General features: G+C 41.3%; 1 protein-coding gene across 1 annotated transcript in view; it reads right to left on the bottom strand.

Moving 5' to 3' along the window:
* The window catches only part of LOC142854830 (cell adhesion molecule CEACAM3-like), a 110,041-nt gene that overhangs the window by 55,222 nt on the left and 29,695 nt on the right, over positions 1-25,124 (bottom strand). Inside the window, exons 4-7 of the mRNA XM_075981208.1 lie at positions 22,495-22,854; positions 22,007-22,369; positions 9,723-10,082; positions 8,467-8,682 (exon numbers count right to left, since the gene is read on the bottom strand). Coding sequence (XP_075837323.1) covers positions 8,467-8,682; positions 9,723-10,082; positions 22,007-22,369; positions 22,495-22,854 — 1,299 coding nt within the window. The remainder of the gene's footprint in view (positions 1-8,466; positions 8,683-9,722; positions 10,083-22,006; positions 22,370-22,494; positions 22,855-25,124) is intronic.

Raw genomic sequence — 25,124 nt, 5'->3', positions numbered from 1 at the left:
TGGTGTACACTTTATCTCTTCTGCTTTGTGCAGGTCCCAAAAAAATGTAATTTGTGGTGCTGCTATTTTATTTGATTTTTAAACATCTGGGTGCACTGCACCAATACATACCAGGAACATGTTCACAGATCTGCATAATTATAAAGAATGAGAACACTTTCGCCTTTAGCATTATTCCATGACACTGCTCTACTTTGAGTTGTCCAGAGCTGAGAGGTTTGCAGCAAGTAGAAATGGAGGTTGAAAGGGAAAAGAGAAAAAGTGAACACAAAGATCATTGTGCTTGGTGGAAAGACAGCAGTCTTCATCTTAAGCAGGTGGATTCTTCACTCAGCCTAATGACGTAGGTGTGAGTGTTTCTAGAAGTCAACAACATAACCTACATTCACTCAGTACCCCTGATTATTTCGTTTCCTCTGTATGGAGATCTCTGGGAGTGTCTTCATAGCTGCCCCTCACTGCCCTCAGTCAGGCACTGTGCACACTGATGTTCAATGAGGCTGAGATTATGACTCCTCTGAACTTTTTAGACATAGACCCCACAACTTCATTCTTGGCTTGTTTTCTGTTTCCTCTGTTGCTCAATTCAAACCATTCTAGGCTGAACTCAAGGAATCCTGGTGAAGAGTGGGTAGAAGGATTCTGTGATTTAGAGGCATCAATGACATCACAAGAAGATTTACAGAATCTACTAACCTGTGCTCATAGGAGCTCACAGAGACTGAACTGAAAACCAGGGCCACCTGCATGCCACTGTCCTAGGTCCTCTAATATGTATGTGACAGTTGTGTAGCTTGGTCTACTCATGGGACTCCTTACAGTGGGAATAGGAGCTATCCCTAATGCTTTATCTTGCTTTTGTCAATCTATTGTTTATACTGAACTGCTTTTCCCAACCTGAACAGAAGGTGAGGTGCTTAATCCTATTGCAAATTTATATGCCTTTTTTTGAAATTCATGGGAGACCTATCCTCTGAACAGAAAAAGAGAAGGGCTGGATTTGGGGGCAGCAGAGGGGAGGACAAAGGGTTGAGAGGAGGGGAAAAGTAAGGTCAGAAGGTAAAATAAATAAATCTAATTAATAAAATCTACTAAATTTTTATAAATTGTTTAAGAAAATTAAGCCATGAATGTTAATGGTCAGCCACCTCATAAATAATCAAATTCTTTAATATTTTCTGAACTATACTTGTAGTTATCCTAAATATATTGCAGAATTCAACCTTGTTTAGCTTCCTGTATATGTTTTCAAGGTTAAGCCTAAAGAAAGCAACTAAAGACAAGCAAGAATCATTTAGCTCAGACAGTTCATAAATAATTGGCCTTTAACTTGTTGTGGAAGTTATGAACAGGGCATTTAAAAATGTTTAATGACTCTCTTTTGTGTCTTGACTCCAAGACCACAAAAACAGAAGAAGCAACAATAGTCCCAAATCAATACACAAACTGTGCCTGTGTGGGCCTAAAGACAAGACCATTTAAAAGTTCATCACTTGGAGCATTAGAAAAGATGCTGCTGTCAGATACATATCCAAAGCAAGTATTTTCCATGGTTATGTGCTTCCCAAACTGTGTCAAGCTGTATTACTGCGTGAGCTGTGTCTTTCATAGCAAGGTATTCTGGAATCAATCTCCTGAAATCCAGAAACACCGAACATCCCCGCCATTATTTTACCTTTTGATGCTGTACCACAACCTCCAAAGCCTATGTAAGGAGGTGGCTTTATAAGGACAGAAGAAAAAAATATCTTGTGAGAGACTCAGGCCCCAGAAAATCCCTGATCCGCAGCCCCCATACAGGCCTCAAACCTGACCCAGGGAAAGAAACACAACCTGAAACCAGGACCAGAGCCAGAGAAAGAGACACTTTGACCCCAAACCTAGAGGTGGACAGAAGCCCCCGAATCATGGAACTAGGACCAAAAGAACGCTCTAAACTCCCAGATTCAGAGCATATCAAAGATAGTCACTCTGATCCCAAAATTACAGTTAAAAAGGTAGAAAGAAACAGGAAACGAAACACAGCTTAACCCCAGAAATGGAGCCATTTCTGGCTCTGACTGGAAACCAGTCAATCCCTGAGCAGGGAAAACATACCAATCAGAACCTCAGGCAGTAGGCAGTTGGGAATTCCCGATGCCTAGAAAGCCCACTTAAATAATCAGAGAACAGCCAATCTCCAATCCTGGATCAGGGTCCCTACATCAACATCTGGGAAGACCTGCTTGTGGGCCTTCTGTCCTGGCAAAAGCCACTGCTCACCACCAGTCTCAGAGGATCCCCAAAAGTATTTGCCTTGGGGGATGCCATGAACACCCTCAAAGATCCCAAGTCCTCAGACCCCCAATGCTCTAAATGCCACGGGGGAGGAGGTGGTAATCCTAGTTTTTGTTAATCAAGCAGCAGTAGATATTAGAAGGAGGCTCCAAAAGATAAATGGCCTAACCAGCAAATCAATAAATGTGTTACTTGAGGTAGCAAACAAGGTATAAAATGGAGACTCCTGAAGACAGACTAGCTAGATTAAAGATGGAAGAAAATAGAAGACAGGAAACAGCTACAGCAGCAGAAAGGGAGAAGTCTAGAAGAGCAAGAGTGACTGAAGATGAAAGGCAAGCTCGCAGTGTGGTCCAAAGGCCGCTGGCTGCATCAGCTGCAAAACCATAGGAGAGGCCCGGGTAGGGTAGGGCCCCCAGAGAAAAACAAGAAGTTAGAAAAAGATCGGGGCACCTGTTGTCGGGAGGATGGACAATAGGCCAGGAAACAGAACCACAAGAAGAATAGCCAGAACGTGGAAACAACCTAGATGCCCTTCAATGGAAGAATGGATGAAGAAAGTGTGGAATATCTACACATTAGAGTACTATGCTGCGGTAAAAAACAATGACTTCTCGAATTTTGTATGCAAATGGATGGAAATAGAAAACACTATCCTGAGTGAGGTAACCCAGACCCAAAAAGATGAATATGGGATGTACTCACTCATAATTGGTTTCTAGCCATAAATAAGGGACACGGAGCCTACAATTGGTGATCCGAAAGAAGCTAAGTAAGAAGGTGAACCAAAGGAAAAACATATAGTTATCCTCTTGGCTATGGGAAGTAGACAAGTTGCCGGGGAGAAAATTGGGATCTTGGGGGTGGGGTGGGATGGGGGTAAGGGGCAATGGGGAGAGAAAAGGGAGAAGGGGAGGAAGGGGGGAACTTGGGGAAAAAGGAGGATTGGGATAAAAGAAGGTTGGATAGGGGAGCATGGAAGCACAATTCTTAGTTAAGGGAGCCACCTTAGGGTTGGCAAGAGATTTGAACCTAGAGTGGCTCCCAGGTGCCCAAGACGAGGTCCCCAGTTAATAACTTGGGCAGCTGGGGATAGGGAACCTGAAATGACCCTATCCTATAGCAATACTGACGAATATCTTGCATATCATCATAGAACCTTCATCTGGTGATGGATGGAGATAGAGACAGAGACCCACACTGGAGCACTGGACTGAGCTCCCAAGGTCCCAATGAGGAGCAGAAGGAGGGAGAACATGAGCAAAGAAGTCGGGACCACGAGGGGTGCACCCACCCACTGAGACAGTGGAGCTGATCTATTGGGAGCTCACCAAGGCCAGCTGGACTGTGACTGAAAAAGCATGGGATAAAACTGGACTCTCTGAACATGGCGAACAATGAGAGCTGAGGAGACGCCAAGGACAATGGCAAGGAGTTTTGATCCTACGTAATGTGCTGGCTTTGTGGGAGCCTAGCCAGTTTGGATGTTCACCTTCCTAGATATGGACGGAGGGGGGAGGACCTAGGACTTACCACAGGGCAGGGAACCCTGACTGCTCTTTGGACTGGAGAGGGAGGGGGAAAGGATTGGGGGGAGGGGGAGAAGGGTGGGAGAAGGGGAAGAAGGGTGGGAGGAGGGGGAGGGAAATGGGAGGCTGGGAGGAGGTGGAAACTTGTTTTCTTTTTTCTCATTTTCTCAATAAAAAAAAAAGATTTAAAAAAAATCATGGGAAATGAAAAAAAAAAAGAAGCCCTGTTGTGTTCTGGCAGCTGATGTGGGAAGAGAAAGTGTTGTCTAAGGATGTAAAAGTTAAGAGAGTTTTGAGAACGGATCATGTAGGGAAGTTTTGAGGGTTTGAGAAAGTGTTATGTTTTGAAGGTACAGTCGAGATTGAAAGGATCACCATATCGGCTACAGATGGCTGGCAGTTATTGCAAGGAAAGTTAAGTATCATAAAGGTTTGAGAACATGAGAGCTTAAGCAAGCACGGAGGAGAAGTTAAGTTCTGAGGGTCTGCATCTCCAGGATGCAGAAGCTTAAGTAAGTGATGAAGGTGTAAGAAAGTAATTTATGGTAATGAAACATGTTTTATGAAAGGATAAAGGTGTTAACAGTTCATCTCCAAAGGTATTATCTACAGAATTGACAGTGACTTTCCAAAAGACAAGTGTTCCTGAAGCTCTGCAAATCGGGTTGCTCCTTATAGTGTACTCTCCTGTGAGTCTATCTAGTGGTCTGTCACTGTACTTTTCTGCATAGCACTTGTGGCTCCCATCACCTGCTTTAACTGTTCAAACCCTAATGTAGCTTAAAACTTAAATTAAAATTAACAAAATATCATGTGTCCATCAGGATGCTGGTAGCAACAGCAAAAATCCATTGGGACATTTTGTGTCTCTGCCACTGTGTGCAGACCCCAGAATGACAATGGTTACAGCTGTACATGTCCACAAATGTCAACCACAGTTGGCTGTTTTCATTAGTTAAACTTTCTTTATACTGATAAATTTTTAAAAGTTTTTACTTTTCTGCTTTTAACATCATTCTCTGTCATTACCTGGAGTTTGTTATGTAGATGTGGAATCTCTTGTGTCCTACCCATCTATTTTTTGGATGACAATTGGTATTGTCATTTGGAGGTCTATTTATACAGCCATATTATTCAATTTCTTGGGTGTAGTATCCCGGTAAAATATAGAAGACACAATCTCACAGTAGACAAGAGGTTTTCTGGCCCTTCCAATATTTCCTATTCTGTTCTGAGATGTTCCCTGACCCTCAAACAAAGATGTTATGTTATATATAAATCAGGTAGGACTGGATACCCCCATATTGTCTGTCTTAGTCAAAGTTTTATTGCTGTAAAGAGACACCAAGGTCATTGTAGCTTTTATTAAAGAAAACAATTGGGGGTTACTTAGAGTTTCCAAAGCTTAGTCCATTATCATCATGGGCAAAAAATGTGGTGACATTCCTATACATACCACTATGGGCAAAAAATAGGGGACATTCCTATACATACCACCAAGCACTTACACATGTGAGTCTACGGGGGACATTCCTATACATACCAAGCACTCACACATGTGAGTCTATGGGGGACATTCCTATATATACCAAGCACTCACACATGTGAGTCTACAATGGGGGACATTCCTATACATACCAAGCACTCACACATGTGAGTCTACAATGGGGGACATTCCTATACATACTAAGCACTCACACATGTGAGTCTGTGGAGGACATTCCTATATATACCAAGCACTCACACATGTGAGTCTATGGGGGACATTCCTATATATACCAAGCAATTACACATGTGAGTCTACGGGGGACATTCCTATATATACTAAGCACTTACACATGTGAGTCTACAGGGGACATTCCTATATATACTAAGCACTCACACATGTGAGTCTATGGGGGACATTCCTATATATACCAAGCAATTACACATGTGAGTCTACGGGGGACATTCCTATATATACTAAGCACTTACACATGTGAGTCTACGGGGGACATTCCTATACATAACAATAACTCACACCTGTGAGTCTATGGGGACATTCCTATATATACCAAGCACTCACACATGTGAATCTACAATGGGGGACATTTCTATACATACCAAGCACTCACACATGTGAGTCTATGGGGGACATCCCTATACATACCAAGCACTCACACATGTGAGTCTACAATGGGGGACATTCCTATACAAACCACCAAGCACCTATTGTTTGCTGCATTTGGATTCATTTTGGATTTTTTTGGTGGCCCCTGTGCAAAAACTAAAACTTTAATGTAGGGCTAGAGCTATGCTTGTCTGTGGGAATAAGAATTTATATTTAGAATGAACCTAGAATTTCAACTGGTTTAGGAAAGTGGTCATTATGGTTTCTCCTCTGGGATCTATAGAATAAATCACTATCAATGTATAGTTGATTGCATTCCAAGACCAGTCATGATTTCCCCCCTTCTGAGGAGCCTCAAGTCCAATTGGACAGTTTTTTATTACCTCCAAGAGATAGCTGTCACTCTTGCACATTTAGGGACATCTGGCCATATTGGCCATTGATGACACTTGTGGGAATTACAACTAGGTAGCACAATTGGTTGTTTTTTTCTGTTGCTACTTTGCATCAAATCTTCAAATTCTATAAGGTCTAGTCCTCAGAGAAGAGGTTTCTGCATCAGATCAGCATGCACAGGGACTACACGGGTTGACACCAGGTCCTCTGTATGTGTATTATAGCTATTGGCTTAGTATTTTTAGAAGACTCCTGATTCTGAGAACAAGTGGGTCTCTGGCTCTTGTGTCTTCTCATGGCACTCTTTTGCTCCTGTTAGAGGGTTCAACATCAATAGGATAGTTTTCGTTTCATCTTACTATATTTTATTTTGTCATGTTTTGTTATTATCTCTTAGAGGCTTATTCTTCTCTAATGGGAGAAACAAGGGAGTGGGTCCTTATGGTAGGGGATGTGAGGAGGAACTGGGAAGTTTTGAGAGAGTGGAAACTATAAACAGTATATTTTGTATGAAAAAAATCTATCCTCAATAAAAAGAAAAGAGTTCATTCTTCAAAGTGATTAATGGCATTGACAACCTTTAATTAGATTAACATTATTTTTAAAAGAATAACTTTATTAACACCAGAAGTGAAATCTGAGAACTTGCTGTCCATTTTTCAGATTACTACAATTTCCATGACTACTCAACAGTTATTAGGGGTAATTGACTTACATGAAACACACAAATACCTAGAAGCCCAGAACCTACAGAGATGAAGTAACACAAAATATGAGTTAACTTCCATGAATAACACCTAAAACTAAATCAATAAAGACATTTGACAAAAGCGAAATTTTTTAAAAATATTTATTTATTATGTATACAACGTTCTGTCTGCATGTATGCTTGCAGGCCAGAAGAGGGCACCAGACCTCATTACAGATGGTTGTGAGCCACCATGTGGTTGCTGGGAATTGAACTCAGGACTTTTGGAAGAGCAAGCAATGCTCTTAACCGCTGAGCCATCTCTCCAGCCCCAAGTGAAAATTTTTTTAATGATGAAAACAGACAGATCAGGTGTAGAGGAGAGGCCAGTGTATTAGGGGCACAGGTGAAAAGCCACTGCCAGCTCAGTACTCAGTAGAGACACTGACAGGTTTCCCTCTAACAACAGGATCAACACAAGGAAGCTGCGGTGGCCACTTTTCTTCAGTATTCTCTTAGATGTCCTAGACAGAACAATCAGGCAACACAAATAAGTAAATGTTGGCCAGTTAATTGGTGGAAAATAGATCTGCAGGTGACAAGGACTTACTTTTGGAAAATCCTAAAGATTCTACAGATGTTTTTGGAACTGGTGAACAAACATGCACATCTGAGCTCTACTACTGTAAGCTAATATTGTGCACAATCAGATGTCCTGTTTGTCACATGCACAAGGAAGCTAAGGAGCAAGGGAGACTCAATTTGGACCCATGTGTCTCCCTGGGAAAAGAAACGGAAATGCATATTAACGGGAAAAAGACTAATGAGAAAGGTCCCACGGTGAATGATCTGCCCTTCTGTGGAAGGTTTCAAATCTGTGCATCACACTGTGGATCAAAACTCTTTAGAAACCAGCTATGTTGACAGTGAAACATGGGCAGACCCTCCTCCTGTCACTCTTCCTCGCTCCACATGGATGACTGCTGTGCTTGCACATTGGACTTAGGTGAATGAATTAAACAAGGAATGTATTTGAGCATATGAGAGACTGTTTTTCTCAATGCAAACAATGTACCATTTCTACAGAAGATTCAGAGCATCCAAAAGTTTGAGGGCTCCTATAATTAGTTCCCATGAATTCTGAGGGATTGCTAGATATTGGAAACACAACCTAAGTAAGCACTTACAGCATTTGAATATTTGTTTATCATATTGATGTTTTGTATTCCTTTTAAGAAAACCTCATTTTAACTCCTGGCCTTCCCTTGTACACATGTGTGAGTCTCCATGTCAGCTGTACCTGAGTAATAACTAATCATTTTAACCACACAACGTTTTAACATTTTGTACATCACTGAGAAGGAAATGTCAGCATTCTACTGTGGGATGAGAGGAGAGGTCACTCACTCATCACGGCCAGGAAACTGGGAGACTGGTCTTTGAACTGAAGTGGTTGGAGACCTCACACTGATATTTTCCACTATCCATTTCCTTGACAGGACTTATTCTGAATGCACACTTTGTTGGGGACAGAGTCATCCTCTCTGTGAAGTATAGAGTACTGTTATTGAAGATCCAACGGATGGAGACATCAGTGTCAGGTGAAATGCAGGTGAAGGTCACAGAATCACCTCCTGCGACTGTGGTGTCACTGATTTGCACAAAGGGCTGTGTCACAGGCTCTGAAAAAAAAGAGAATTACCAAATGACAGTAGTCCAGAGAGTTCAACCAGATCCCCTTAGCTCATACTTTCTAAAGTTTCCCAGGGACGGGGGATTTTTGGAGCTGTGGCTATGTACATATTTTGGCTTTGTATCTCCTCACAGGAAATATGTTGCTCTGATTCAAGCTCTGTTTTCTTGTCTCAGTTTCAATGTAATAGGAAACACGGTGCATGATCATTGCTGTGTTCATCTCGTATGCTTACTTATGAGCAATGGACTCACCTTGGGATGGGGGAGCTGCTGACATCATCGGTAACTGTTACTATTTACCTGCAGAAGACAATTCCCTTGCCTAGACTCCTGAAGTGAAGGAGAGTCTGAAGTAGCTGCCTCCTCTCTTTCTTTCCTTCATGCCTTGCCCTTCCTGTGAAGTCTCATAAGCCCATCAGAACAATAGGCTAATGGCCCAGACACCTGCCGACTGAGCATTAGAAGAAGGAGATGCACAGGTGACCTACCCAACTGAAGCTGTCATGGCAGTACACAGCTGGTTCTACACTTTATGGGTAGTCAATGCCATGACTTTAACAATCAACAAAGCCTTGTTCCTATCAGTTCTGACAGGAAATAGAAGAAAACAGTTGCAAAAAGCTCCCCAATGTCATCTTGATTTCAGCCAGGGACAAAACTTTGTAGCTATAGCTTCCTGGTAGTCTCTGTGAAGACCCGTGTCTTCATTACTCAGGGACTGCCTGACTCCCACAGAGTCTTTCCGGGGACATGTGCATGGCGAAGACTCCAAGAGTCTGCACTGAGGCTGACTTTCTGGAGCTGAGTTTACGCAGAACAGGTCCTCCTCACTGCATGTAAAGACAGGTCAGCAGTTATAATCTATTACGGTTTGTATACCTAAAGTGTGCCCTGCAGTGAGTACCCAAATCCCAGCAGGGGGACACAATAGTGGGGGAGAGAGATGGCACAGCCCAGTCCTGGCAGGTAGGTGTATGAAGTAGGATGAGCCACACCCAGCAGTCGGAAACCATAGAGAGTCACTTACTCTTTAAATAAAACTCCACATTTGCTCTTTCAATTTTGGAATCTTTGTTTAAGACTTCCAGTGTGTACATCCCTGCATCACTTTCAATGATATCCTGGAGCAGCAGGGATCCAGTTTTGTACACCTTCCCTCTTATTCTCTTTGCAGGCCCCCAGGAGATAGAAGGCTTGGTTCTGTTGTATACTATAAATTTACGGGGTGGGCTCCCATCATCTGATTTGAGCCAGGAAATTACTTGTGCTTCTTCTGGAAGATTATGAACTTGGAGAAGTACATCTTCACCTTCAGCTGCATACCGAGGCACCGGTTGGATCATGAGTTGGGAAGGAGTGAGAGCATTGCAGAACGCAGAAAGGGAATCTGGGAGGGAAGAGAGGGAAAAAAAAGACATCACATGGAGATCACTGTGCTTGGTGGAAAGATGGTGACCTCCATACTGAGCAGATGGATTCATCACTCAGCTTAGAACTGCACATGTTTGAGGGTCTATCCCCTGTAATGAAGGCAAGAAATATGACCTTAACTTTCCAAAACTCCTCCTTTCCATAAGTACCCTTGAAGGTATCATTTTGTCTGTATTGAACTGTCCCCAAGGGTGTCTATTTGACTGCTACCTCACTGCCCTCAGTCGGATACTGCAAACACTCATGTACACTAGGTGAGATATGATGCCCCGTTGAACTCAACAGGCCTGGAACTTTCACTTTCTATGGCTTTTTCCTTCAGTTTCCTTTGAGGCAACACTCATCCATTGACCTCACCTAATAGATGCACTTGTTATATTAGCAAGTGACCCTTAGGTCTGGGGTTGTGTGGGGGCTAGGAGTAGTCTGATCTTCAAGACAGGCTTAGCTTCTTAAAAGGCTTGTGTAGATATTTCCCTGGAGAAGTAAGCATCTGGTCCCAGCTTAAAAGACTCAACTCTGTAGGCCTTCCCTAGAGAGAAACACCCCATCCCCCCACTCCCACCCACCAAGCTCCAGAGACCCCAGGCAGCCTCCACACACTGGATACCATCCCCTAAAGCATCTGTAACCACTGCAACCTTCACCCAGACTGCCCCAGAGAGTTAAGTGTCTGGGTTCCTGCTTGGAAGGCTCAGATCTTTAGGCCCTTGCCCAGGCAGGAACATCCCATTCTGCCAACCATGCTGGGGCAGCCTCCACACATCTGCAACCATCCTCCACCACAGCTGTGACCACCAAAGGCTTCACTCAGACTGCACATGGAGAAGAACCCCGGAGTCTTATCAGCATCTACTAGACACATAGACCTGCCTGCACCCAGAGGAAGAGCAACCACCTAAGCCACGGGCCCTACCTTCACCAAATAGAGGAGAAGGGACTCCCCTGAAGCACATGCCCCATCTGTAGACATTAAAGGAAAAGATGGGCAGACAGCAGTGTAAGAACATTCAAAATCAAGACCAATAGGGTACAGAACCTATTGGTCCTACAACAGGGAGAACTGAACATCCTAACTGAGAAGAAGCAGGAGAAAATAACCTTCAATATAACTTAATAAAGATGCTAGGAACCCTTAAAGAGGAAATTAAAAATTAAAAACCCCTTTATGATAAAGGTCTTGGAGACATTAGGGATACAAGGTTCATACCTAAATATAAGAAAAGAAATATACAGCAAGGCGATAGCTAATATCAAATTAAATGGAGAGAAACTCAAAGCCATTCCACTAAAATCAGGAACAAAACAAGTCTGTCCACTCTCTCCTTACCTCTTCAATATAGTACTTGAAGTTCTAGCAATAGCAATAAGACAACATAAGGAGATCAAGGGGATTCAAATAGGAAAGGAAGAAGTCAAACTTTCGTTATTTGCACATGATATGATAGTGTATAAGCGACCCCAAAAACTCTACCAAAGAACTCTTACAGCTGATAAACACCTTTAACAATGTGGCAGGATACAAGATCAGCTCCAAAAAAAAGTAGCCCTTATATACACAAAGAAAAAAGAAGCATAGAGGGAAATCAGAGAAACATCACCTTTCATGATAGTCACAAATAGCATAAAGTATCTCTAGGGTAACTCTAACCAAGGACGTGAAATATCTGTTTGACAAGAACTTTAAGTCTTTGAAGAAAGAAGTTCAAGAGGATACCAGAAAATGGAAAGATCTCCCATGCTCTTGGATTGGGAGGATAAACACTGTAAAAATGGCAATTCTACCAAAAGCAATCTATAGATTCAATGCAATCCCCCTCAAAATCCCAACAAAATATTTTATGGAAAAAAAAACATGATAGCCAAAACAATCCTATACAATTAAGGAACCTCTAGAGTCACTACCATCCCTATTACAGAGCTACAGTAATGAAAACAGCTTGATATTGGCATAAAAACAGAAAAATCGACCAATGGAATCGAATCAAAGACCCGGATATTAGCCCACAAACCTATGAATACCTGATTTTCGACAAAGGAGCTAAAAGTATACAATGGAAGAAAGAAAGCATCTTCAACTGTAATGCTGGCATAACTGGATGTCAACATGTAGAAAAATGAAAATATATCCATATTTATCACCATGCAAAAACTCAAGTCCACATGGATTAAAGACCTCAATATTAATCTGACTACACTGAACCTGACAGAAGAGAAAGTGGGAAGTAGTCTGCAACACATGGGCACAGGAGACCAATTCTTATGTATAACCCCAGTAGAACAGACAATAAGAACAACAATGAATAAATGGAACCTCCTAAAACTTAGAAGCTTCTGTAAAGCAAAGGACACTGTCCTTAAGACAAAAATGCAACCTAATGAATGGGAGAAAATTTTCACCAACCCTGCATCAGACAAAGGTCTGATCTCCAAAATATATAAAGAACTCAAGAAACTAGACATTAAAATTCTGAATAACCCAATTAAAAAATGGGGTACTGAACTGAACAAGAATTCTCAACAGAAGAAGTGCAAATGACCAAAAGATACTTAAGGTCATGTTCAAGTTCCTTAGTAATCAGGGAAATGCAAATCAAAACAATTTAAAGATACCATATTACACCTGTCAGAATGGCTAAAATCAAAAACACCAATGATAACCTATGCTGGATGATGGAGGAAGGTCATTGGTTAAGTAAAAAAGAAACTGCTTGGCCTCATAGGTTAAAACATAGGTGGGAGGAGTAAACAGAACAGAATGCTGGGAGGAAGAGGAAGTGAGCTCAGACTCGACAGCTCTGCTCTCTGGAGCAGAGACGCCATGCTCCTCTCTCCCGGGCAGACACAGGTGATGAAGCTCCAACCCAGGATGGATGTAGGTTAGAATCTTCCCGGTAAGCGCACCTAGCGGTACTATGCAGATGATTAGAAATGGGCTAAATTAATATGTGAGAATTAGCCTAGATGAGGCTAGATAGAAATAGGCCAAGCAGTGTTTAAATGAATACAGTTTGTGTGTTGTTATTTCGGGCATAAGCTAGCCAGGCGGCCGGGGTGCTGGGGAAGCAGCTCCACCGCTCCCTATTACAACAGCTGGAGAGAATGTGGACTAAGGGGAACACTCATCCATTGTTGGTGGGAATGCAAACTTGTTCAACCACTTTGAAAATCAGTGTGGCAGTTTGTAAGGAAACTGGGAGTCAACTTACCTCAGGATTCAGCAATTCCACTCTTGGGAATATACCTAAGAGATGCCCAATGCTATATGTTCATAGCAGCACTATTTGTAATAGCCAGAACCTGGAAACAACCTAGGTGACCCTCAATGGAAGAATGAATAAAGAGGGTATGGCACATATACACTTTAGAGTTTTACTCAGAGGTAAAAAATAATAACATCTTGAATGGAAATAGAAAACACTTTACTGAGTGAGATAACTCAAACCCATAAAGATGAATATGGTGTGTACTCTCTCATTAGTGGATTCTAGCCATAAACAAAGGACATTGAGCCTATAGTTCATGATCCTAGAGAAACTAAATAATAAGGTGAACCTAAAGAAAACATATATTTATCCTCCTGGATATGAGAAGTAGACAAGATCGCCAGGCAAAAGTTGGGAGCACAGGGGTGGGGCTGGGTGTGGGGAAGGGGAGATAGGAAGAGAGAAGGGAAAAGTGGAGGATTGGGAGGAGCTTGGGAGAATGGGATGGTTGAGATGGAAAAAGGGCAGATATAGGAGCAGGGAAGAAGATATCTTAATTAATGGAGCCATTTTAGGGTTGGCAAGAGACTTGACTCTAGAGGGGTTCCCAGGTGTCCATGGGGATGTCCCCAACTAGGTCCTTGGGCAGCAGAGGAGAAGGTGTCTGAACTGGCCTTATCCTATAGCAACACTGATGAATATCTTACATATCACCATAAAACTTTCATCTGGTGATGGATGGAGATAGAGACAGAGACCCACATTGGAGCTCTGGACTGAGCTCCCAATGTCCAGATGAAAAGCATAAGGATGGAGAACTTGAGCAATGAAGTCAGGAATGCAAGGGGTGCATCCACCCACTGAGATGGTGTGATTGACCTAATGGGGGCTCACCCAGGCAAGCTGGAATGGGACTGAATGAGCATGTGATCAGACCTGACTCTCTGAATGTGGCTGACAATGAGGGCTGACTGAGAAGCCAATGATAATGGCACTGGGTTTTGATTCTACTGCAAGTACTGGCTTTTTGGGAGCCTAGTCTGTTTTGATGCACACCTTCCTAGACCTGGATGGAGTGGGGAGGGCCTTGGACTTCCCACAGGGCAGTACACCCTGACTTCTCATAGGACTGGAGAGAGGAGTCGGAGGGTAATGGGAGGAGAGGAGGAGGTGGAATATTTTAATAAATAAATTAGTTAATTAAAAAAAAAGAAATAGAGAAAAGGACAAACAAAAAATTGGAAGAAATCAATAAATCTCTTGAAGAAACCAAAGGAAAAAATAATCAAACAGGTGAAACAAATAGCTCAAACAGTTTGAGACTTGCAAGCTGAAATAGAGAAAATGAAGAAAACACAAAAAGAGATAAGGATGGAAATGGAAAATCTGGGTAAATGAACAGAAATTACAGATACAAGCATAATCAATAGATTACAAAAGATGGAAGAGAGAATATCAGGAGTTGAAGATAAAATAGAGGAATTAGATTCATCAGTCAAAGAAAATGTTAAAGCCAACAAATCCTTAACACAAAACATCTAGGAAATCTGGGACACTATGAAAAGACCAAACCTAAAAATAATAGGGATAGAAGAAGTCCAACTCAAAGGCACATAAAATATATTCAACAAAATCATAGAAGAAAACCTTACCAACCTAAAGAAGGATATGCCAATGAAGGTACAGGAAGCTTACAAAACACCAAATAGACTGGGCCAGAAAAGAAAGTCCCCTTGCCATTTAATAATCAAAACACTAATCACACAGAATAAAGAAAGAATATTAAGAGTTTCAAGGAAAAAACTAAGTAACATATAAAGGCAGACACATTAGATATACACCTGACTTCTTAATGGAAACTCTGAAAGCCAGAAGGTCTTGGTCAGGTATGCTATAGACAATAAGAGATCACAGATCCTAGCCCAGACTACTATACCCAGCAAAGCTTTCAGTCACCATACATGGAGAAAACAAGACATTCCATGACAAAACCAGATTTAAACATTACCTGTTCACAAATCCAGCATTACAGAAAGAACTAGAAGGAAAACTCCAACCCAAGGAAATTAGCTGCACCCACAGAACCACAGGTAATAATTAACCCCACACCTCATACCTCACACTAGCAAACCCCAAAGAAGAAAAACACAAAAACAACCATCGAAAAAATAAAAGGAATAAACAATTACTGGTCACTAATATATCTTAATATCAATAAACTCAATTCACCCACAAAGAGACACAGATTAACATAATGGATATGAAAACAGGATCCATCTTTCTGCTGCATACAAGAAACATACCTCAACCTCAAATAAAGCGTTATCTCAGAGTAAAGGGTTGGGTCAAGATATTCTAATCAAATATACCTAAGAAACAAGCAAGTGTAAGTTATTCTAATATCTAACAAAACAGACTATAATTTCATACTCATCACAGGATAAATATATTAAGACAAAGACTCAAATTTGATGTTGGCCATATGAAATACTATGCCCTAAATATAAGAGCATTCACATATGTAAAAAAAAAAACATTACTAAAGCTTAAATCATATATCAAACTTTACCCACTACTTATAGGAGACTTCAACACTGCACTTTCACCAATGGACAGTTCCACAAGACAGAAACATAGGAGAGAAATGAAAGAACTAACAGATGTCATGACTTAAATGTACTGAATAGACATCTATAAGACATTTCCTCCAAACACAAAAGAATATACCTTCTTCTCGGCACCTCATGGAACTGTCTCTGAAACTGGCCATATTCTTGGTCACAAAGAAAATCGCAATAGATACAAAAATTTGGAATAACCTCATTTATCTCATCAGATTATCCTGGCTTAAAGTTAGAATTCAACAACAACACTAATCACAGAAAGCCTACAAACTCATAAAAATTTAACAGTGCCCAACTGAATCAACCCTGGGTCAAGGGAAAATAAAGAAAGAAACTAAAGACTTCAATGAAAATGAATGCACAACCTATGGGACACTTTGAAGGCAGTGCTAAGAGGAAAGTTCATAACACTAAGTGCCTACATAAAGAGCCTAGAAAAATCTCACACAATTAAGTTAACAGCACATCTGAAATCTCTAGAACAAAAAGAAGCAAACTTACACAGGAGGAATAGAAGCTAGGAAATAATCAAATTGAGGGCTGAAATCAACAAAATAGAAACAAAGAAAACAATACAAAGAATCAATGAGACAAGGAGTTGGTTCTCTGAGAAAATCAACAAGATAGATACACCCTCATTCAAACTAACCAAAAGGCAGAGAAAGAATATGCAAATTAACTAAATCAGAAATGAAAATGGGGACATAACAACAGACACAGAGAAAATCCAAAGAATCATCAGGTTATGACCTTCAAAAATCTGTACTCCACAAAATTGGGAAATTGAAAGGGAACTGACAATTTTCTGGATAGGTACCACATACCAAAGCTAAATCAAGAACAGAAAAACAATTTAAATAGACCTATAACCCTAAGGAAATGTAAGTAGTCATCAAAAGTCTCACAACCAAAAATAGCACAGGGCCAGACAGTTTTAACACAGAATTCTACCAGAATTTCAAAGAGGAGCTAATACCAATATTCCTCAAATTGTTCCACAAAATAAAAGACAAGGGACATTGTCAAACTCTTTTTATGAGGTGACAGTTACCCTGGTAACCAAAGTACAAAAAGATGCAACTAAAAAAGAGAATTACAGGTCAATTTCTCTCATGAACCTTGATGCAAAAATATTCACTAAAATACTGGCAAAACAAATTCAAGAACATATCAAAAAAGTCATCCACCATGATCAAGTTGACTTCATCCCAGAGATGCAGAAATGTTTCAACCTATGAAAATCTGTCAATAAAATCCACCATATAAATAAACTGAAAGAAAAAATCCTAATTGCCTCATTAGATGCTGAAAAAGCATTCAACAAAGTCAAATATCCATTCCTGATAAAGGTCTTGGAGGGTCAGGGATATAAGGAATATATCTAAACGTAATAAAAACAATATACAGCAAGCTGACAACCAACATCAAACTAAATGGAAAGAAACTCAGGTGATTCCACTGAAATCAGGAAGACAAGGATGTACACTCTCTCCATACATATTCTATATAGTACTCAAAGTTCTAGCTAGAACAATAAGACAACAAAAGGAAACCAGATATAAATTGGTAAAAAATCTTTCGCTATTTGCAAATGATATGATAGTATACATAAGTGACCACAAAAATTTGATGAGGGAAATCCTACTGCTGATAAACAGTTTCGGAAATGTAGCAGCATAGAAGATAAACTAAAAAAAAATCAGTATCCCTCCTATATACAAATGATAAAGGTGCTGAGAAAAAAAATCAGAGAAACATCATCATTTACAATAGCCACAAATAACATATCTTGGGGTAACACTAACCAAAGAAGAGAAAAACCTGTATGACAAGAACATTAAGTCTTTGAAGAAAGAAACTGTGGAAGATAAAAGAAAATTGAAATATCTTACTGCTCTTAGACAGGTAGTATCAACATAATAAAAATGGCAATCCTACCAAAAGTAATCTACATATTCAATGTACTTCCCATCAAAATACTAACACAATTCTACACAGACCTCAAAAGAACCCAAATTCATATGGAAAAACAAAAAACGCAGATAGCCCAAAAAATCCTCTACAATAAAGGATCTTCCAGAGGCATCACCATCCCTGACATCAAGCTCTATTCTAGACCTACAGTAATGAAAACAGCTTAATATTGGCATTTAAAACAGACAGGTGGAACAATGGAATTGAATCAAATATCTGATATTGATCGCACACCTATAAATAACTGATTTTTGACAAAGAAGCAAAAACTATTTGACGAAAAAAAAGAAAACTTCTTCAACAAGTGAGGCTGGCATAACTGGATATCAACATAAAATAGATGCAAATAGATCCACATCCATCACTATGCACAAAACTTAAGTCCAAACAGATCAAAGACCTCAGCATAAATCCAGCCCCACTGATCATCACTGAAGAGAAAGTGGGAAGCAGCCCTGAATACGTGGGCACAGGAGACCACTACCTAAATATAACAACAATAACACAGACAGTGAGAGCAACAATTAATAAATGGGACCTCCTGAAATTGAGACACTTCTGTAAGGCTAAGGACACAGTCACTAAGACAAAATGATAGTCTACTGATTGGGAAAAGATCTTCACCAACCCCAAATCAAACAGAGAACTGATTTCCAAAATATATAAAGAACTCAAGAAACAAGACATCAAATTACCAAATAATTCAATCAAAAATGGCGTACAGATCTAAACAGAGAATTCTCAAAAGAAGAATTGCAAATGCCCAAAAGACACTTAAGAAAAAGTTCACCATCCTTAGCCATCAGGGAAACTCACATCAAAATGACTCTGAGATAACATTCACCAGTTAGAATGAATAAGATCAAATACACCAATGATAGCTTATGTTGGAGAGGATGTAGAGTAAGTGGAACACTCATCCGTTTCTGGTGGGAGTGCGAAGTTGTACAGCCACTTTGGAAATCAGTATGGTGTTTTCTCAGAAAATTGGGAATCAATTTACCTAAGGACCCAGCAATACCACTCTTGGGCATATACCCAACAGATGTACATTCATACCACAAGGATATTTGCTCAGCTATATTCAACACTGAAATATTTGTAATAGGAAAAACCTGGAAAAGACCTAGATGCCCTTCAACTGAAGAATTGATAAAGCAAATGTGGTACATTTACACAGTGAGTACTGCTCAGCACTAAAAACAATGATATCTTGAAATATGCATGCAAATGGATGAAACTAGAGAAAACCATTCTGAGTGAGGTAAGCCAGACCCAGAAAAAAATGCCGTATGTGCTCACTCATAAGTGGATATTAGACATAAAGCAAAGGATAACCAGCCTATAGTTAACAATCCCAGAGAAGCTAGATAACAAGAAGAACCCTAAGAGAGACATACATGGATTCCCCAGGGAAGGGGAAACAGACAAGATCTCCTGAGAAGGAGACCACCTCCTAAATATAATCCCAGCAGCACAGAAACTGAAATAAACTATTAATAAATGGAACCTCCTGAAACTGAAAAACTTCTGTAAAGCAAAGAACATGGTCAACAAGACAAAACAACAGCCTACAGAATGGGAAAAGATTTTCACTAACCCCAGATCAGACAGAGGTCTGATCTCCAAAATATACAAAGAACTCAAGAAATTGGTCATCAAAAGAACAAATAATCCAATAAAAAATGGAGTACAGACCTAAACAGAGAACTCTCAACATAGGAATCTAAATAGCTGAAAGACACTTAAGGAAATGTTCGACATCCTTAGTCATCAGAGAAAAGCAAAGCAAAACAATTCTGAGATTCCATCTTATACCTGTAACAATGACCAAGATCAAAAACACTGACGACAACTTATGCTGGAGAGGCTGTAGGGTAAAGGGAACACTCCTGCATTGCTGGTGGGAGTGCAAGCTGGTACAGCCCCTTTGGATGTCAGTGTAGCAATTTCTCAGATAATTAGGGAACAACCTTCCTCAAAACCCAGCAATACCACTTTTGGGTATATATCCAAAGGATGCTTAATCATGCCACAAGGACATGTGCTCAACTATGTTCATAGCAGCTTTGTTTGTCATAGCCAGAACCTGTAAACAACCTAAATGCCCCTCGACCGAAGAATGGATAAGGAAAATGTGGTATACTCGCACAATGGAGTACTACACAGCAGAAAAAATAACAACACCTTGAATTTTGCAGGAAAAAGAATGAAGCTAGAAAACGTTATTTTGAGTGAGGTAACCCAGACCCAGAAAGACAGTTATCATATGTGTTCTCACTCATAAGTGATTTTTAAACATAAAACAAAGAAACCAGCCCACAAATCACAATCCCAGAAAACCGAGACAATGAGGACCCTAAGAGAGACATACACAGATCTAATCTACATGGGAAGTAAAAAAAGACAAGCTCTCCTGAGTAAATTGGGAGCATGCAGACCTTGGGGGAGGGTTGAAGGATAGGGGAGAGGCAGGGAAGGGACCAGAGAAAAATGTAGAGCTCAATAAAAATCAGTAAAAAAAAAATTTTAAAAGATGTGAGAAAATCAGGAGGGGGAAGAAGGAAGTGTGGAAAGAGAAAGGGATGGAAGAAGGACAGGAAGGAGGGGAACATGAGGGAATGGGATGATCAAGAAGGGGGAAGGACAGTTAGGGAAAGGAAAGAGATATCTTGATTGACGGAGCCAATAAAAGGCTACTGATAACATAGCACTAGGGAAATTCCCAGGAATCCTCAAGGACGATGCCAGATAAGACTAAGCAACAGTGGAGAGGATTCCTAAACTGGCCTTACCCCATAATCAGATTGATGACTGTCTTAATTGTCATCATAGAACCTTCAACCAGCAACGGATAGAAGCCGATACAGAGATCTACAGCAAAGCACTGGGCTGAGCTATCTGAGAGAGGCAGGGCTGATAATATGAACAAAGGGGTCAAGATCATATGGTGATACCCACAGACACAACTGACCTGAAGTAGTGAGAGCTCACTGACTCTGGACTGATAACGGTGTAACTTGCATAGGACCAAATCAGGCCCACTGAATGTGAGGGTGAGTTGTGGGGCTTGTGCTGTCTGTGGGGCCAGAATTTATCCCTAGTGTTTGAACTGGCTTCTGGGAACACATTCTTTTGTACGGATATCTTGCTCAGCTTCAATATAGTGGGGAGGACCTTGTTCATACCTTGAAGTGAAGTGTCAGACATTGTTGACTCCCCATGGGAAACCTTACACTTTTTGAGAGTTGGATGGGGGGGGTGTGATGGGGGAAAAGTAAGGGTAGCAAGTAGAGGGGGGGGAGTGGGAACAGGGATAGCTATGTAAACTGAGAAAAGTTTATATTAAAAAATATTAATAAAACAAAATTTTAAAAAGGCTTAGGAATTAGGCTGGATGGGTTTTTATCAATTTGACACAACTTAGCAGTCATCTTACAAGACAAGGCCTCAGTTGAGTATGCTACCACCAGATTGCGCTGTGGGCAATCTATAGTACATTTTTAATTGCGGATTGAGGCAAAATGATTCAGACCATTGCAGGCAGTTCAAGCTCTGGGCTAGGACTCCTGGGTGATATAAGAGAGCAGATGGAGCAAGTATGAAGGACAAGCCAGTAGGAAGCACTCCTCCATCATCTCTACCAGGCCCTGGATTTTGTTACTGAATCTCTTAATTTGGAGATAATAAATACCCCATTAGACACAGATGTTCTAAAACTGTTGTTTCTTATCAGGTTCTAGAGGATATAAGAGTATTGTAATAGAAAATGGTCCCCTGGGGCACTTTAGTCTAGCCGTGGAAAGATGACAGGACCCAGGGCTCCCTGGTCTGGAGCCCCAGTAGACTGAGGGATGACTCGGATATATTAAGCTGAGTTGCTTTACCTCAAGGATTTCACGGACACAGACAGAGTAAGAAGATGGAAGCTGGTCTATGGTCATTTGTCTCTACACTAAGTGCTTAAACCTCCACCCAGGGACATAGTGCAAGAGGGAAGGGAGGCTAAGTTCGCCATGGCAGTCCTGTGTGACTAAGCCCCACCCAGCCCTGAAAACTCACAGAGAATCACTTACTGTCCACCTGGAGTTGCACTTTTGCTTCTTTACTTCCATCATCTGCTTTCACAATTTGCAGTATGTACAATCCACGGTCGTTCTGACTGACACTGTGAAGCAGCAGGGACCCATCACTGTTGACCGTTTCCCTGCCACTGTATGCAGGCCCCCAATAAACTGGTTTATCGAATGGAAAATGGAGGAAAGCCAGAAGGCTCTTCTTTAAGTCTTTCTCTACTTTAAACCAGAAAAAGCCTGTAACACGCTCTGGGATATTGCGAACAAGTAGAAGAACACTTCTCCCTTCAGCAACGCTGGGTGGCACTGATTCAATCCTGAGCTGTGAAGAGGTAGAAAGGCGCCCACACTTCCAAAGGTAAGCTAGAAGGGAAGAGAGAGATCCTCCTAAGTTGGGTATTTAGTATTTGTCTAAGATGGGGCTTTATGTCCTGAGAAGCTGTGTCCATTGTTCAAACTAGGTCACAGATTCACAGTGAATCACTTACCTTTCACATTGAGTCTCACGGATTTTGTTGATACAGTTTTTCCATGTCTATTATAGGTTTGTAGGGTATAGAATCCTGAGTCCTTCAGGATGACCTTCTCAAACAGCATAGATCCGTTGTGATATATTGTCTCTCTATTGCTGTACGCAAGACCTCGCCTACTTAAATCGTTGTGCAGTGTATATGTTGCAATTTTTTTGGTTGTGTTTCCTTGCCCTTTGAACCAGGCTAAGGATTGAATGTCCTTTGGCAGATTGCGGACAAGGAACAGGACGTCATCTCCTTCAGCCACTAGCGGTGGCACTGACACAGTGGTCTCACGGGCGGTGGTGGACAGGTGCCAGAAGGTTAAAAGGGAGGCTAGAAGGCAATTGAGAAAAAGCACCAATAATACATGGGTGTGGGCATCACTCAGCTTTGGTGTATGAGTTGGGGTGTGCTCACCCCCATTTGCAGACATAAGCAACATGACTTCAATTCACTCAGAGTGAGTTGTTTCCTCTTAGGATTTCTCTGCTCAGGTGTCTGTCTGGTTGTCTGACTCGGTGTCCCTTATCCATCCTCACCTAGAGTATATGTGTAAGGATCACTGCCTCTCTGAACGCCTTCTCTGGAGAGTCCTCATTTTCTGATTTTTTCTCTGTTCCCTTTGTGATTCTCTTCAAACTATGAATTCATCTTTAGGGTTTACTGATATCAAGTCCACTAGAACCAGGGCTTTTTGTTTGTTTGTTTATCTTTTGGTTTTGATTTGGGTTTCAGTTTTTTGAGACAGGGCTTCTCTGTGTATCCTTGGCTGCCCTAGAACTTGTTCTATAGACCAGGCTGATTTTAAACTCACAGAGATCACCTGCCTCTGCCTCCCTGCTGCTGGGTTTAACGGCCTAAGACACCATCACCCATCAGAACCAGGAATTTTTAAAAAAATAATTAGTCGGATCTTTTTTGGAAAGTTCAGGTCTTGGAAAAAACCCAGGCACAGTGGATAACAGAATAAAGAAAAGAAGAATGTGTCTCTATGGATTTCTCTTCAGAGTTCCTAGGTTTGGAGCTTAGGGTAATAATTATATTTAAGTGTGAAATAAATGATTTTAGATTAACTTATGTAAATATAGGTATGTATTTGTGAAGACTGGTGTCTCCTTGTGATCCCCTGGTAGCTCCTTCCTCAATGGTGAGACTGGAAACAACCAGCTAGGTCCTGTGGAAATGTGGGGAATTTAGTACATAGATAGAAAGAGGTCCAGCTGGTTGACTGAAGGATACCACATATAGAGGTAGAGACCTAGTCTATCTGCCCATCAACTCTGACCATAAAACCCCAATATAATGTGTCTTCTTATACACATATGAAGATGTATGCCACAAATCTGTGCTGGGCACATATGCCACATATGCATGTGTGTGTGCATGCCACAGCACCTATGTGGAGGGCAGAGTAGATCCTGCAGGAGTCTGTTCTCTCCATCTACTGTGTGGGAGCTGAGGATTGGTTTCATGTTGTCATATCTTCCCACACTGAGACATCTCACTAGCTGTCCCACTTCATCTCTATTTGGAGGGTCATGCTGTCATGATGGGGTACAGTGGTCTTCAGAACATTGCAGCCAATGAAATTCACTGTGAATATTGAGTTCTTAAGGCTTTTCTCTTACCATCATCACTTGCTCTCCTCTGAGAGCTTCTGGATGCTGAGCCTCTGTCCCTGACTGTACGTTATGTACCATAACTACAAATAGAAACCTTATGTCTCCTCTCAAGATCCTTCCCTCTTTAGGAGACTCCAGCCTGCCTCTGAGTCCCCCTCCCCACACAGTCAAAGACTGGGTACCCTTACCTGTGAGCAGAAGCCTCTGCCATGTGGTACACCCCTTGCAGAGAAGCGCAGAGGACTCCATCAATCTTCTCACTTGCTGTCCTCCGTCTGAGGAGAAGAGCCTCAGCTCCAACACAGAACTCAGACTCTGCTGTTCTTCCTCCTTCTGGGCTGAGATTCTTCTCAGAAAGAAGCACTTCCCAGAATCTAATGAACTGTGAGTGATGGGGTTTGAGTCCAAGGCACTGCTCAAACCCTTCCACTCTCAGTGATGCCCTACATTCCTCTCAACTTCCTTTTATGTTCCTTCACCAAGAAACAAATTGTGCAACAAGGCTGATAAGCATCCCCATGGCCTCAGGAACAATGGCTCATCCTGGGGCTGACATCTGCTCTGTTCTTGCCTTGGGTCTGTCAGCATAAAGCAGCGAGCATCTATCATGCCTATGTGTCCTTGTGACACAGAGACCGAGCTGAGCAATCAGTCTACATATTTTTTATTTAATCCCTGAAGGAAGGTGACAGAAATGTCTCTGAGGCTTGAAAAGAGACCAGCTGAGTGATGACTAGGGATGAAGATCAATCCTTTATCACTAATGTCACCAGTCAAATTAGTGATTCAGGAGAGAGACCCAGGGGCAGTTGTGTGAGGAGTTTCATGTGCTCAGAGTTGTTGAAGAGGTGGCCTGTTTGTCCTTGAAAGAACTGTGGGTTCGATCTTTCTATTTAGGGTTTCAAGGCAACATTCTAACTTTGTGTGTTGGGTATACAAATGTCCTCTCTGATCTTCCTGGGTCACCTTTGCCCTTTATTA

The sequence above is a fragment of the Microtus pennsylvanicus genome, chromosome 1 (assembly GCF_037038515.1).
Source record: "Microtus pennsylvanicus isolate mMicPen1 chromosome 1, mMicPen1.hap1, whole genome shotgun sequence".
Lineage (NCBI taxonomy): Eukaryota > Metazoa > Chordata > Mammalia > Rodentia > Cricetidae > Microtus > Microtus pennsylvanicus.
The sequence above is the reverse complement of the archived record's forward strand: the minus strand, read 5'-3'. Positions and strand labels throughout refer to the sequence as shown.